The sequence below is a fragment of the Scyliorhinus canicula genome, chromosome 9 (assembly GCF_902713615.1).
Source record: "Scyliorhinus canicula chromosome 9, sScyCan1.1, whole genome shotgun sequence".
In the NCBI taxonomy this organism is placed as follows: Eukaryota; Metazoa; Chordata; class Chondrichthyes; order Carcharhiniformes; family Scyliorhinidae; genus Scyliorhinus; species Scyliorhinus canicula.
The window spans coordinates 33,057,840-33,072,317 of record NC_052154.1 but is presented as its reverse complement, the minus strand read 5'-3'; the positions used below and the strand labels follow the sequence as shown (position 1 = coordinate 33,072,317).

The 14,478-nt window shown below is 46.2% G+C and overlaps 1 protein-coding gene across 4 annotated transcripts in view; it reads left to right on the top strand.

The window, feature by feature from the left end:
• The window catches only part of slc22a31 (solute carrier family 22 member 31), a 60,710-nt gene that overhangs the window by 29,927 nt on the left and 16,305 nt on the right, over positions 1-14,478 (top strand). For all 4 annotated transcript variants that reach the window (XM_038806478.1, XM_038806476.1, XM_038806479.1 and 1 more), the window contains exon 7: positions 13,106-13,320. In XM_038806478.1, coding sequence (XP_038662406.1) covers positions 13,106-13,320 — 215 coding nt within the window. The remainder of the gene's footprint in view (positions 1-13,105; positions 13,321-14,478) is intronic.

The window sequence follows — 14,478 nt, the reverse complement described above, 5'->3', positions numbered from 1 at the left end:
TACTTAACTAAAGGAAATTGTAAGAAAGGCAAGGAAGAATTTGGGAACCATGGATGACCGGGGAAATTGAGAATATTGTCAAAAAGAAAAAGATGCATATGTGAGGTACTGACAACTAAAACCAGATAAAGCACTTGAGGAATACAAGGAAAGTAGAAAAGAGCACAAACAAGGAGTTAGGAGGACAAAAAGGGGTCACGAAATGTCCTTGGCAGACAGAATTAAGGAGAATCCCAAGGCGGTTTATACGTATAACAGGAACAAGAGGGTAGCTAGACAAAGAGTTGGCCCACTCGAGGGCAAAAAGGAGGAAAATTATGTATAGAACCAGAGGAAGTAGGTGAGGTCCTTAATGAGTACTTTGTATCGGTATTCACAAAGGAGAGGGACATGCTGATTGGTGGTGTCTCAGAGGGATGTGTAAACACTTTATAAATGAAATGAAAATCGCGTATTGTCACAAGTAGGCTTCAAAGCCCCATGTCGCCACATTCCGGCGCCTGTTTGGGGAGGCTGGTACGGGAATTGAACCGTGATGCTGGCCTGCCTTGGTCTGCTTTAAAAGCCAGCGATTTAGCCCAGTGTGCTAAACCAGCCCAGGTTGTTATTGCAAGGGAGGAGAGTTAGGTGTGTTTAAAAAGCATTAAGGTAGTCAAATCCCCAGGGCCAGATGGCATCTATCCCAGATTACTGAGGGAGGCAAGAGATGAAATCGCTGGGCCTCTGACAGAAATCTTTGTGTTCTCATTGACCACAGGTGAGATCCCAGAGGATTGGAGGATAGCCAATGTTGTACCGTTATTTAAGAAGGGTTGCAAGGATAATCCGGGTAATTATAGACCAGCGAGCTTGACGTCCGTGATCGTGAAATTGTTGGAAAAGATTCTCAGAGATAGGAGGCTGGATTTTCTGCCCCGCCGCGCCACATTTCTGCCCCGGCCCGCTGGCGGGATTCTCTGTTATGCCGGCCAGTCAATGGGGTTTCCCATTGTGGGGCAGCCTCACGCCGTCAGGAAAAGTCCCGGGCACTGGCAAAATGGAGAATCAAGCCTGCGGAAAATCCCACCCAAGATCTATGCACATTTGGAAGTGAATGGTCTTATAAGCGACAGACAACATGGCTTTGTGTGAGGGAGGTCATGTCTCACTAATTTGATTGAATTTTTGAAGATGTGACAAAAATGATTGACGAGGGAAAGGCTGTGCATGTTGTCTATATGGACTTTAGTAAAGCATTTGATAAGGTCCCTCATGGCAAGCTGGTGCAAAAGATTAGATCACATCGGATCAGGGGTGAACTAGCTGGGTGGATCCAGAACTAGCTTGGAGGGTAGCAGTGGAAGGATGTTTTTCCGAAGGGAGGTCTGTAACTAGCCGTGTTCCGCGGGGATGAGTTCTGGGAACTCTGCTATTTGTAATACATATATAAATAACTTGGAAGAAAACGTAATGGGTCTGATTAGAAAGTTTGCGGATGATACTAAGATTGCAGGAGTTGCGGATAGTGATGAACATTGTCAGAGAATACAACAGGATATAGATAGGCTGCAAAATTGGACAGAGAAATGGCAGATGGAATTTAACCCGGACAAATGAGAGGTGATGCATTTTGGTAGATCCAATTCAGGTGGGAGCTATAAAATAAATGGCAGAGCCATCAGGAGCATAGAGACACCGAGAGATCTGGGCGTGCGGGTCCACAGATCCTTAAAAGGGGCAGCACAGGTGGAAATGGTGGTAAAGAAAGCATTTGGCATGCTTGCCTTCATTGGACGAGGTATTAAGTATAAAAGCTCGAAAATTATGTTACAATTATATAGAACGTTGGTTAGGCAACATTTGGAATACTGTGTCCTATTCTGGTCACCGCACTACCAGATGGACGTGGAGGCTTTGGAGAGAGTACAGAACAGGTTTACCAGGATGTTGCTTGGTATGGAGGGAATTAGCTATGAGGAGATTGAATAAACTGGAATTGTTCTCCATCGAGAGAGACGGAAGTTGAGGAGCAACCTGATAGAAGTTTGTAAAATTATGAGGGCATAGATAGGGTGAACAGTTGGAGGCTTTTTCCCAGGGCAGAAATGACAATTACAAGGGGGCACAAGTTCAAGGTCAGGGGGGAAAGGTCCAGTGGAGATGTGCGGGGGGAAGTTTTTTTTACACAGAGGATGGTGGTGGCCTGGAATGCACTGCCAAGTGAGGTGGATGAGGCAGATACGTTAGCGAACTTTAAGACTTATCTGGATAGACACATGGACAGACGGAGTATAGAAGGATACAGGGGGTTGGTCCAGATAGGACACCTGATCGGCGCAGGCTTGGAAGGCCGAAGGGCCAGTTCCTGTGCAGTATTGTTCTTTGTACTTTATAACCATACCGCTTGTCCGCCATCTAATCTTGGATGTGCTGGTGAAAAGAGGTGATAGAATGCTGGAGCTGTCTGTCAAGGCTTTTGTGTAGACTCAGCCCATACTTTTGGACAGTGTCACCATGGGGAAGTGAATGAATGAGGAGGAAACCAAGGATAAATCATTCCAGAACTCTGGCAGGAACAATGCAGAGGCTGGAAGAGAATCCATTACTGGAGATGTATAGACTATGATCAAATAGGGCAGTTGAGCAAAACAGCCCTGCCAAACTGGACAGCAGTAGACAAGAATTCGAGAAGGATGGTGTGGTTGACCATACCAAAAGCTGCAGAAAGATTGAAGAGTGAAATGCACCATGGTTATAGTGAAAGAGAATTTGTGAAAAGAGTTTGAATGTTTCTAACCTAATTTCTATTGAACACCAGATATATATATATTTTTTTAAAAATATATTTTATTACAAACATGTATCAAAACAGGTTACAGGAGCAAACACCTTGGGGAAACATGTTTCCCTACAATCAACTATACATTCTGTACAGATTTTTCCCCTTTTTCACACCCCTTCCCCCACGACGAACAACCCCTCAAACACGGTCACAAACATCCCCCCTACCTTTCCTCAAAACCCCCTGAAGAGCCCCTTAACTCATATTTTATCTTCTCTAATTGCAGGAAGCCGTACAGGTCACCCAACCAGGCCGCTACCCCCGGTGGCGATGCCGACCACCACTCCAGCAAAATTTGCCGCCGTGCGGTCAGAGAGGCGAAGGCCAAGACTCCCTCCTCTCCATGAGCTCCGGCTTCTCTAAGACCCCAAATACCGCCACCAAAGGGTCTGGGTCCATCTCCTCCTCCACTATCCTGGCTAAGACTGCGAACACTCCCACCCAGAATCTTCCCAATTTTTTCCACACCTCTCACACTCATCTGTTACCCCTTGAAAGTACCCACTCATTCTCGTCCGAGTCATACGCACCCTGTGCACTACCTTAAACTGCATCAGGCTCATCCTTGCACGTTGATGGACCGTCAATTACCACGAGACGAGAATGGTGAAACAATCGAGGCTTTATTGCACAAGATGTTGTGCCTCCTGCAGCTGGAACCAGAATACCTACTCAGCCATTGGCAACACTGCCGTCACCGTAGCCCTCAAACTAGATCCCTTACAAGATTCCTCCTCCATCCTAACCCACTCTACCCCTTCTTCACACCACAGCCACACCGTATCCACATTTGCCACCCAATAATAATGAAGCAAGTTCAGCAACGCCAACCCCTCCTGCTGCCTCTGTAGCAGAGTCCTCCCCACCCTCTGCACCCTCCCTGCCCATACAAAGTCAGAAACGATTGTGTCCACTTTCCGAAAAAGGCCTTTGGTATAAAGATCGGGAGAGCTTGAAAGATAAACAGGCACCTTGGCAGAATATTCATTTTCACCACTTGGACCCTCCTTGCCAGCGTTAAGTGCAGTGTATCCCACCTCTTAAGATCCTCCGTAGCTTCCTCCATCAGCTTCATTAAGTTCCACTTATGGAGCCCTGTCCCTCGCTACCGTAAATGGCATCCCCCCCAAATTAGCCCGCTGTGCCAGCTCATTCACCGGGAATACCCCGCTTTTCCCTACATTCAGTTTGTACCCTGAGAACCCTCCAAACATCCCCAGCAGGCCCATAATCCATCCTATACTCTCCAACGGATCCGAAACATACAGCAAACATCGGCATAGAGCGACACCCGATGCTCCCTCTGTCCCCTCATAATCCCCCGCCACTCTGCCGACCCCCTGAGTGCCATCGCCAATGGCTCTATGGCCAGTGCAAACAGTAGTGGTGACAGCGGGCACTCCTGCCTCGTAACCCTGTGTAAGTTAAAGCTTTGTGAGCTCACATCATTCGTCTTCACCCTCCCCCTTGGTGCCACATACAGCAACCGCACCCATGCCACAAATCTCGGCCCAAACCTTCCCAAAACCTCAAAAGTATCGCCACTCCACCCGATCAAATGCCTTCTCCGCGTCCATGGACACCATCGCCTCCGGTACCAGAGCCCTTGACGGATTCATCACCACATTCAACAGCCCTCTTATGTTACTTGTGAGCTGCCTGCCCTTCATGAAGCTTGTTTGATCTTCTGCCACCACCCCGGCGACACACTCCTCCATCCTCTCCTCCAACAACTTAGCTAATACTTTCACATCCGTGTTCAATAGTGATATGGGTATATAAGACCCACATTCCACCGGGTCCTTCCCCTTTTTCGGAATTAGTGTGATTACTGCCTGTGTCATTGTCTCCGGAAACTCCGCCCTTCTCCAGTGCTTCATTAAATGCCCCCAACAGATATGGTGCCAGGTCCGTCGCAAATTCCTAATAGAATTCCGCCGGGTACCCATAGGGCCCAGGGGCCTTCCCCAACTTCATACCCCTGATACTATCCAGCACCTCCCTCAGCCCCATAGGTCCTCCAATGCCTGCCTCTTTGCTTCCTCCACTTGGGGAAATTCCAGCTTGTCCAGAAACCGCCCCATGTCCCCCTCCTCTCCTCCCGTGTCCCCCTCATAAAGTCCCTGGTAGTACTCTCTAAATGCCTCAATTATCTTCCCTGGCTCTGACACCACATCCCCAGCACGAGTCCATATCTTCAATATTTCCCTGGACGCAGCCTGCCTCCACAGCTGGTGTGCCAGCATGCGGCTCACCTACTCCCCATACTCATATTGCACCCCCCTTGCCCTACGCAGTTGCCCAGCGCCCTCCCTGTTGTCAGCCTGTCATACTGCCCCTGCAAGTTTTTCTTCCTCGCCAATCCCTCCACGGTGGGCACCCTCGAATATTCCTTGTCCACCTCCACGATCTTGCTCACGAGACGGTCATGTTCCTACCTCGTTTCCCTATCCGCACAGGCCTTAAACAAAATTATTTGCCCCGGACTACAGCCTTCAGTGCTTCCCAGAAAATGGGCGCCGTTACTTCCCCATTCTGATTCAACTCCACATGCTCTTTAATCCTGCCCACACCTTATCACAGAAACCTCCATCCGCCAACAACCCGGAGTCAAACCCCCACCTAAGCCTCTGCTCTCGTCCCAATCTAAGCCGAATCACCAGCCAGTGGGGAACATGGTCCGAGATAACTATTCCCACATACTCTGCCCCCTCCACCCCAACCAAAATCTCCCAACTCACTGCAATGTAATCAATCCTCGAATACACCTGATAGACGTGTGAAAAGAAGGAATATTCCCCGCCCCCTGGGTTCTGAAAGCGCCATGGATCCACCATACCCATCATCGCCATAAACCCCCACCCCAGCTCCCTCGCCATTTGGACCCGACCCATCAACCTGGCTCAATCGATCCACCCTCGGCTCCAGGACACAGTTAAAATCTCCTCCCATGATCAACTGGTGTGTGGCCAAATCTGGGATCGCTACCAGCAACCCTCTCATAAAACCCACATCATCCCAATCTGGGGCGTACACATTTACCAACACCATCGGTGCCCCTTCCAATACACCATTCAATCCTATATCTCCCATCCAGATCCCTCGCCTCCTTCGCACTCTCAAATCCCATTTTTCTGCTCATTAAAATCGCCACTCCCCTCGGTTTCGAATCAAACCCTGAGTGAAAAATCTGCCTGACCCACCCATTCCTTAACCTAACCTAGTCCTTCACATGGAGGTGCGTCTCCTGCAGAAAGACCACCCCCGCTTTCACGGTCCTGAGGTGCGCGAACACCCGCAACCTTTTAACCGGCCCATTCAGTCCCCGGACGTTTTGCGTGACCAGCCTTACCGGCGGCTATTGTCTCCAATCCCCTCTACCATCCGTCATCTTTTCCACTTAACTCTCGCCCCTTTAATTCCACCCTGTACCTAGCCCCTTTCTCCGCCCATGACCATGCCATCTCTCACCCCTGCCATGTCGCAATAACCTCCCCCCCCCCCCCCCCTCCCCCCCCCCCCCCTTCCAGTCGTAGGTACGCTTCTCCCAAGCCCACCGTAAAATCTTCTCTTTCTCTTCAAATTTGTGGAGCCTCACGATCACCGCCCGCGGCAGCTCCCCAGCTCTTGGCTTCTGCCTCAGGGACCTATACACGGTCCACTTCAGGCGCCTTATCTGGCACTCCTTCTGCCACCAGCCCCGCCAACATCTTCGAGACGTACCTCATGGCACTCACATCTTCCATTCCTTCAGGCAGGCCCACTATTCACAGGTTCTGCCTGTTATGATATGCAAACATGCAGCTAATGAACACATAGAATAGGACACGATCAATGAGCAGTCAGGACACTCGGGGGTGGTATCTCACTATAAAAGGGATGAGGAACTCACACCCCGCCTCTTTCCACAGACCAACATCTACAGAGTGAGACAGGGTGTATCCTCAGCATCACACCCCAGCATGTGACTTAGAGCAAGGCTGGTTCAGTTAGACTGTTACTACATTTAGATTAGCAGAAAGTCGAACTCATTGAGAACTGTGCTAATAGTTCAATAAAATACATTGAATTCACTTCAAAGTCTGGAGCATCTTTTACTCAAAACTGCATCAAGTGGCAACTTGTGTTATTCCAAATTACATAACACAACATGATACCAGGAGTCAGTGCAATCTAGTTAGTTCAATTCCGCAAGATCCGTGATGACCAGCGAATGTATACCGACACAATAGAAAATATTCAGGCTCTTTAGCAGCTCAGGACCTCCGGCAACCGGTGCCAACTGGTGGACATTCAAGCAGAAATTTCAGCATTACGTCGAAGCATCAGACCTCAATGGTGCGTCTGATGCACGGAAGATAGCTCTTTTCCTCACCACAGCGAATTATCACGCCTTGGAAATATTCAACTCTTTTCACTTTGCCAAAGACCAGGACAGGACAAAGTTTCAGACTATCCTGGACAAGTTTGACAGCCAATGTGAGGTGGGAACTAACAAAATCTTAGAGCGCGACATATTCAAGCAGCGATTGAAAGGTATAGACGAATCCTTCACCTCGTATTTAACTAACCTTCGACTACTAGCACAATCCTGTAACTTCGGTGATATCACTGACTCCATGATCAGAGACCAAAGTGTTTTTGGAGTCCACTCTGATCCTCTGAGAGAGCAGTTACTGAAGATCAAGCATTTGGCCCTACCAGTTCCGATTGAAACATGCACAGTGCATGAGCACGCTAAAAATCGCTATTCCCAGTACAAAATGACAGAAAATGATAGACTAGCCTCCCACGATGCGGAGAGTGTGCAGGCCATCTCCTGGATGCAGCGCCCCAACATTGACGAAAGCGGCCATTTTGCGTGCTCTTCCCAGGGTCCGACGCATGCGCGATGCGAACGGGATAACTAAGCGGCCAAAACCCGCATTGCGCAGGTACATACGTCTGAGAACCGCACTGCGCATGTGCAATGCCGCACGGAGCGTCGGGACGTGTTCGAACTGTGGCACCACCCATTTAAAGAAACACTTTAAACTGCGGAAAGCCAGGCCACTATGCAGCCCTGTGCAGATCTGCACCACCAGTCAGGAGCCAGTGCTCCCAGTTCCAACGACTGCGCATCCAGAGTGTGCAACAACGCCTACAGGATTCTGATCCCGGCAGTGCAACAGATTCGGGTGATGAATGCCTGGAAATGCCTACTGTCTGGGCATTATTACAAAGTGTGAATACACCGCACCAGACACATTGCAAGTCCAATCCATCCTAGCTGTGGATTCCGAGGACGAATGGCGAGCAGTGATAAAGGTCAACCACTGCCCCATCCAGTTCAAGCTGGACACAGGTGCCTCTGCCAACCTCCTCTCACAGGCAGACTTCAGACGCATTAAGAGGCCCCCCCCAAGGTCCTTCCAGCTGCCTGCGAGCTCTTGGATTACAATGGGAATGCCATCACGACACTGGGATCCTGCCATCTGCACATATCCAACCGACACACACAAACACAGTTACTGTGTGTTAGCACTCTCCCGGCGACAGATGAGAAGGTAGTTCTCATCCGTGATGAGACAGCCAAAGACCCCCTCTTGCAGCACGTTATCCACAACCTCACCAATGGCTGGCAGAAAGGTCAGTACCCACAATTTTACAATGTGAAGGATGACCTGATAGTGATTAATTGTATCCTCCTCAAGCTGGACAGGAGTGTCATTCAGCTTAGTCTCCAGAGCTTGGTGCTGCGCCAGATTCATGAGGGACACCTGGACGTTGAAAAGTGCAGACGCAGAGCCCAGCAAGCTGTCAGCAAGCTGTCAGCAATCAGCCAGGACATCACGAACATGGTCCTGAACTGTACTACCTGTCAGCGGTTCCAGCCAGCGCAGAGCAAGGAGACGCTCTAACAGCATGACATAGTGACCTCTCCATGGTCCAAGTTTGGCATCGACCTCTTTCATGCGAATGGTCGCGACTATGTATTGATCATCAACTATTTCTCGAATTACCCTGAGGTGCTGAAGCTTCCGGACCTCACCTCTCGGACCATCATCAAAGCCTGTAAGGAGACGTTCTCAAGGCACGGCACCCCAATCACCATCATTTAGCAGCCGGGAATGGTCCACGTTTGCCAGGTCATACAATTTCCAGCATGTCACCTCTAGTCCGCGCGTTCGCCCAATCCGCAGTCCAATGGAATAGTCAAGAAAGGGGTGCACATTGTGAAACCGCTCATCTGCAAGGCCGCGGACTCTGCTTCCGACATACACCTTGCACTGCTCTCATACAGGTCGACTCCATTGTCCACTGGCATGTCGCCGGCTCAACTCCTGATGAACAGGGACCTGCGGACGACGCTTCCAGCCATACACCTGCCCAACCTGGATCACCTCCCGGTGCTGCAGAAGATGCAGCAGCTCAGAGGATGTCAAAAGCAGAGCTATGATGCCCATGCCACCGATCTGGCCGTGCTATCCCTGGCAGACACTGTCAGGATCAAGATACCGGATGGTGGGTAGTCTGCGTAAATACATTCACATACGCCAACAAAACATTAAAAAAAGGGGAGATGTCATGATATGCAAACATGCAGCTAATGAACACATAGAATAGGACAAGACCAATGAGCAGTCAGGACACTCAGGGGTGGTATCTCACTATAAAAGGGAGGAGGCACTGACACCCCGCCACTTTCCACAGACCAACATCTACAGAGTGAGACCGGGTGTATCCTCATCATCACGCCCCAGCACGTGGCTTAGAGCAGGGCTGGTTCAGTTAGACTGAGTTACTACATTTAGATTAGCAGAGAGTCGAACTCATTGAGAACTGTGCTAATAGTTCAATAAAATACATTGAACTCACTTCAAAGTCTGGAGCATCTTTTACTCAAAACTGCATCAAGTGGCAGCTTGTGTTATTCCAAATTACATAACACAACACTGCCTTCTCGAGCCATTCTCCTGCTCCTCCACCTTTGCCTTCAATGTTTTACAGAGGTCTCCAAGGAGCCCCACCTCCGCCTCCAGAGTCACCACACGATCGCTGTGGTCTGAGATCACTTTTTCAATCTCCCACATCTATGACCCCTGTGCCTCCAAACACTTCTCCACACATTCCACAAACTCTTCAGGAGTGTCACCGCTTCTTCAATGGTTTTTGTGAAATCTTTTCGCATCTGTTCCCTCTGCTGCTGGAATTCAGCTTTAATAAAGGCCATCAAGTCAAGCTGAAGCCTTTCAACCTGCATTGGCCTCTTCCCCCGCCTCCATGTCTTTTGTTTTTGCTGCAGCAAAAGTCTGCCCCAATTTTCCAGCCAAATCTCTCGCTGTTTTCTGCCGGGTCTGGTAACCAAGAGACATACCATTCCTGGGGAAAGTACTCCTCCAACACTCACCGACATCTTTCCATCAAAATTCCATCCCGTATTGGTTAAAAAGAGCTCTTTTCTGTGACCCTGGGCAGGGGCTGCTTTGTATGTGACCACTTACACCATGGACTACACCAGAAGTCAGTGAACACCAGACTATATATGTGGAGTGCAACTTTACTCGAGTTGGAAGGTTGGCTGTTATTCGGAACCATGGCTTAGATGCAGTTGGGCTACAGTTCCTTAGTTGAGAATTAAATGTATAGAGTAGTGAGTATTAGCTTGTGCCTAACTGTGACTGCATTCAGTGTTTTGGGAAGTCCTAAGATAGGAACGGTGCTATATGGATGTTATTTATTTGTTCTTGCATATATTTCTTATAAGCGGTATTTAGAAAAATATTTTTAATACTTGCCAAAGGGTTTATAAAGCCACTAGAGAAAATGTTACCAACTGCTGGTATACTGGATGAGGCCCAAAGTTTTACTGGAAACATTGTATTTGGCAAATTGAATAATTATAATAAAATTTCCTTTTGTAATTGAAATTAAATTTAAACAGCTTAAACCAATAAAATTAAGGAACGCCACATCAGTGCTACTTTCTTCTCATTTTCCTGATTTCTTATTACATTTTATTCTTCCTGTTTATCTAATTCCTTCAAGTGCTCTAATTGATTGGTTCAGCTTAAATAGCCACATTCTGTAGATGGAGATGGTGGGATTAAAGAGAATTCTCCTAATTTTCCTCCTTTTGTACTTCCACCACTGATTCTCTTTTGAACTTCCTGGGGCATGCCATGATGGATGACGCCAACGATTAGTCGAAAAGAGGTGCAAACATACAAAACATTGAAAGACGGGAAATGCAGTTGGAAAAGGCCATAAAAATTGGAAAATTTAATTTTGAGTTTTATATGTAGGACTGCAAACAAAAAGTGTTATTACTAAACTGTGAAAATAGTTGAGCCTAAGTTAGTGTCTTGCATGTAGTTTTGGATAACCTAAAGAATATTGGGATAAATCATAAACATTCTCCCAGTAATATTACGGTTCCATTCTATTCTTATACATTTGTCTCATACCCACTATTCTAAATTGTTCATCACTCTGCAGTTTCTTGCTCAGCTCCAGAACATTTTAAAGGAGTGGCCACAACATAGATCCATGCAACATGCCACCAGCTACATCACAAAAATCAAATACGCTCCATCTAGCCCTTTCTCTGCTTTCTATCCTCCAAATAATCTTTGAAACATACTGCTGTTTTACTGTCTAAAACAATGAATCCTGAGATAATGTTCTTCTGAAACCCCTGGCATAATCACCTTAGTCTACACTCAGTAATTTTCTTTATATAATTTGATTAATATATGGACCTTATCGAGTTGTGTTGTGTTCCGGAGAATCATCCCTTTCTCATTATTAACCTAATGCTGTCCCATCATGTGCTTTCTAGCAATTCTACTCGTGATACAAGGCTCTCTTAATTACCCAAAAGTGGAACATTCATCACTCATTAGTCTTCTGGAGAAATTTCTTCCCAAAGAATGGTCCTTCTGCTAACTGATTCCTTGAGTATTCTGCGTTTAAATAACAGAATTGACATTTCATCAAGTCATCTAATGACTTGTATTATACACATGCTCTTTCCTTCTCATCTATATGTACAATGACAAAGTATTTAATTATCATCTCATAGCAGATGTTAAGGTAGCTTTCTTGGCTTGACCCTTTTCTGGCTTACCACTTGCTTTGGGTGATGTAAGTAGCATGAGACTTGGCTGTCTCTTCTCCTGACTGGAATTTTGTTTTACATACAATTCTTCCTTTATGCCAGTTTTTCAGCATTCTTTGCTTTCTAGTTTAGCACTATTCTTGCCCTCTGCCTTAACACGAGGGTAAACTTCTTTTGTAGAAGTCATTTGTTATTGCTCCTGTAATGTGTGACCAATATTAACATAACATTCTTTTATATGTCTTAAATACTATTGCTGCCTAATATTAATTCGGCCAAATCAAATAAAGTTTTCTCTCTCCTTGTAAATGAAGTGGCACGGTGGCGCAATGGTTAGCACTGTAGCCTCACAGCACTGAGGACCCGGGTTCGATCCCGGGTCAATGTCAGTGTGAAGTTTGCACATTTTCCCCGTGTCTGCGTGGGTCTCACCCCCACAACCCAAAGATGTGCCAGGTAGGTACATTGGCCATGATAAATTGCCCCTTAATTGGAATCTTTTTAAAAGTATTTTTTTTAAATAAATGAAATGGACTATTCAGGCAAAGCATCTTTACCCAGAGAGTGATTAGATTGTGCAATTTGCTAACATGAATAGTTGAGGTGAATATCATAAATGGATTCAAAGGGACCTTAGAAAAACAGATTGAGGAAGGAACAGAAGTGAGGACATTCTGATTCAGTTAGATAAAGAGGGCGAGAAATTCTCTATAAATTCTATGTTGTTTTTAGTTCTTTAGGAAAATCTTCTTTCTTCCTAATGAATCTGACTTTTATGATGTGTTCTACAGACGTTGACAGCTCTCTGGTAATTTTCACAAGTCATCATTCCTCATGTATGCCTGGAATGATAGTGACTGTTGGACAATGGAGGGCACTCCCCAGGTTCATAATGGAGACTGGAAGAAATTCTGCTGAACAATAAAAGATAGCTTCCCATATTCTTGTTCAAGAAATAAAAAACCCTATGGTGCAGATAATTTTGCTCTATTAGTACCTATATAGTATCTATTATCGCTATATAATAAAGGTGACTGGTTTGTGCAAAATAAAGATGCCTATTTATTACCATCATAACACCATCTATTGTATCAACCATTCCTCCTGAATTTCTATTCTGGTTAGTGTGTTAGCCATTACAATGAGTCCACTGAGAGGGTATAACACTCTTCATTTCATCCCAGGTTCATTGGCAGTGGAATCCAGCATTGCTTTTCTCAAAGCCTAATTGCTTACAGCCCCAGTTTCCACTTGAACTATTTTGTCACTGCTGGTGCTGAAGGTGTGGCTCTCCTTTTCCTATATTTTACCGTGAACAAGTTTGGCCGACGTGGCATTCTACTGCTCTCAACAATCATCACAGGAATGTCATCGCTGTTGTTGCTTGCCCTTGTACAGTGTAAGTATAGGTGATCACTACAGATTTTTTAGCACAAAATAGAAAAATGTTTATATTTCTAATTCTAGCTGCACAACTGTTTCTCACCATTAATTGTTTGTGGCGAGAAATTTTATAGTAACTACAAAAGATTACTCTATTGGCTCATCTAGATAAAATCATCTGAAACCGAAATCATTCAGAATAGTAAAAGTGAAATATTTTGACTTGTAAAAAGAAAATAGGAGCAAAGTGATAAATCTTGCGTCACAGTTGGAAGAAATTAAAATCACATTTACTAAATTGCAAACAGACGTAAAAATGTTGCTGCTTAGATTGCAAAACTACACCCTTGCTGTGCAATTTTGTAAGAACCTTCTTAATAAGAGCATTGCTGGAATAACGGCATGAGATTATCATATTTGACATGTGGTGACTGGTAACCAAACTGAGGAACTGAAACAAACCACAATTTTCTAGAATAGGCAGTGGAACAACCACTCAAACGTAATCGTGATTTAAGCTTTGCACTATATGGTACAGATAGGAAGTTCTGGGTTTCATGACTCTACTGCTTTTGTGAATATCACCTGAGTTTTGATTGAGCGGCATGGCAGCACAATGGTTAGCACTGTTTCCTCACAGCTCCAGGGTCCCAGGTTTGAATCCCGGCTTGGGTCACTGTCTGTGTGGAGTCTGCACGTTCTCCCTGTTTCTGCATGGGTTTCCTCCGGGTACTCCGGTTTCCTCCCGCAAGTCCCAAAAGACGTGCCGTTAGGCAATTTGGACATTCTGTATTCTCCCTCTCTGTACCCAAACGTGTCGGAATGTGGCTACTGCGGGCTTTTCACAGTAACTTCATTGCAATGTTAATGTAAGCCTACTTGTGACAGTAAAGATTATTATTATGGGGCAGCACAGTGGCGCAGTGGGTTAGCCCTGTTGCCTCACGGCGCCGAGGTCCCAGGTTCAATCCTGGCTCTGGGTCACTGTCTGTGTGGAATTTGTATATTCTCCCTGTGTTTGCGTAGGTTTCGCCCCCACAACCCGAAAGATGTGGAGGCTAGGTGGATTGGCCATGCCAAATTGCCCCTTAATTGGAAAAAATGAATTGGGTACTCTAAATTTATATTTTATAAAAATTATTATTATGAAGCCACAGTTCAACTGTTTAGGTGT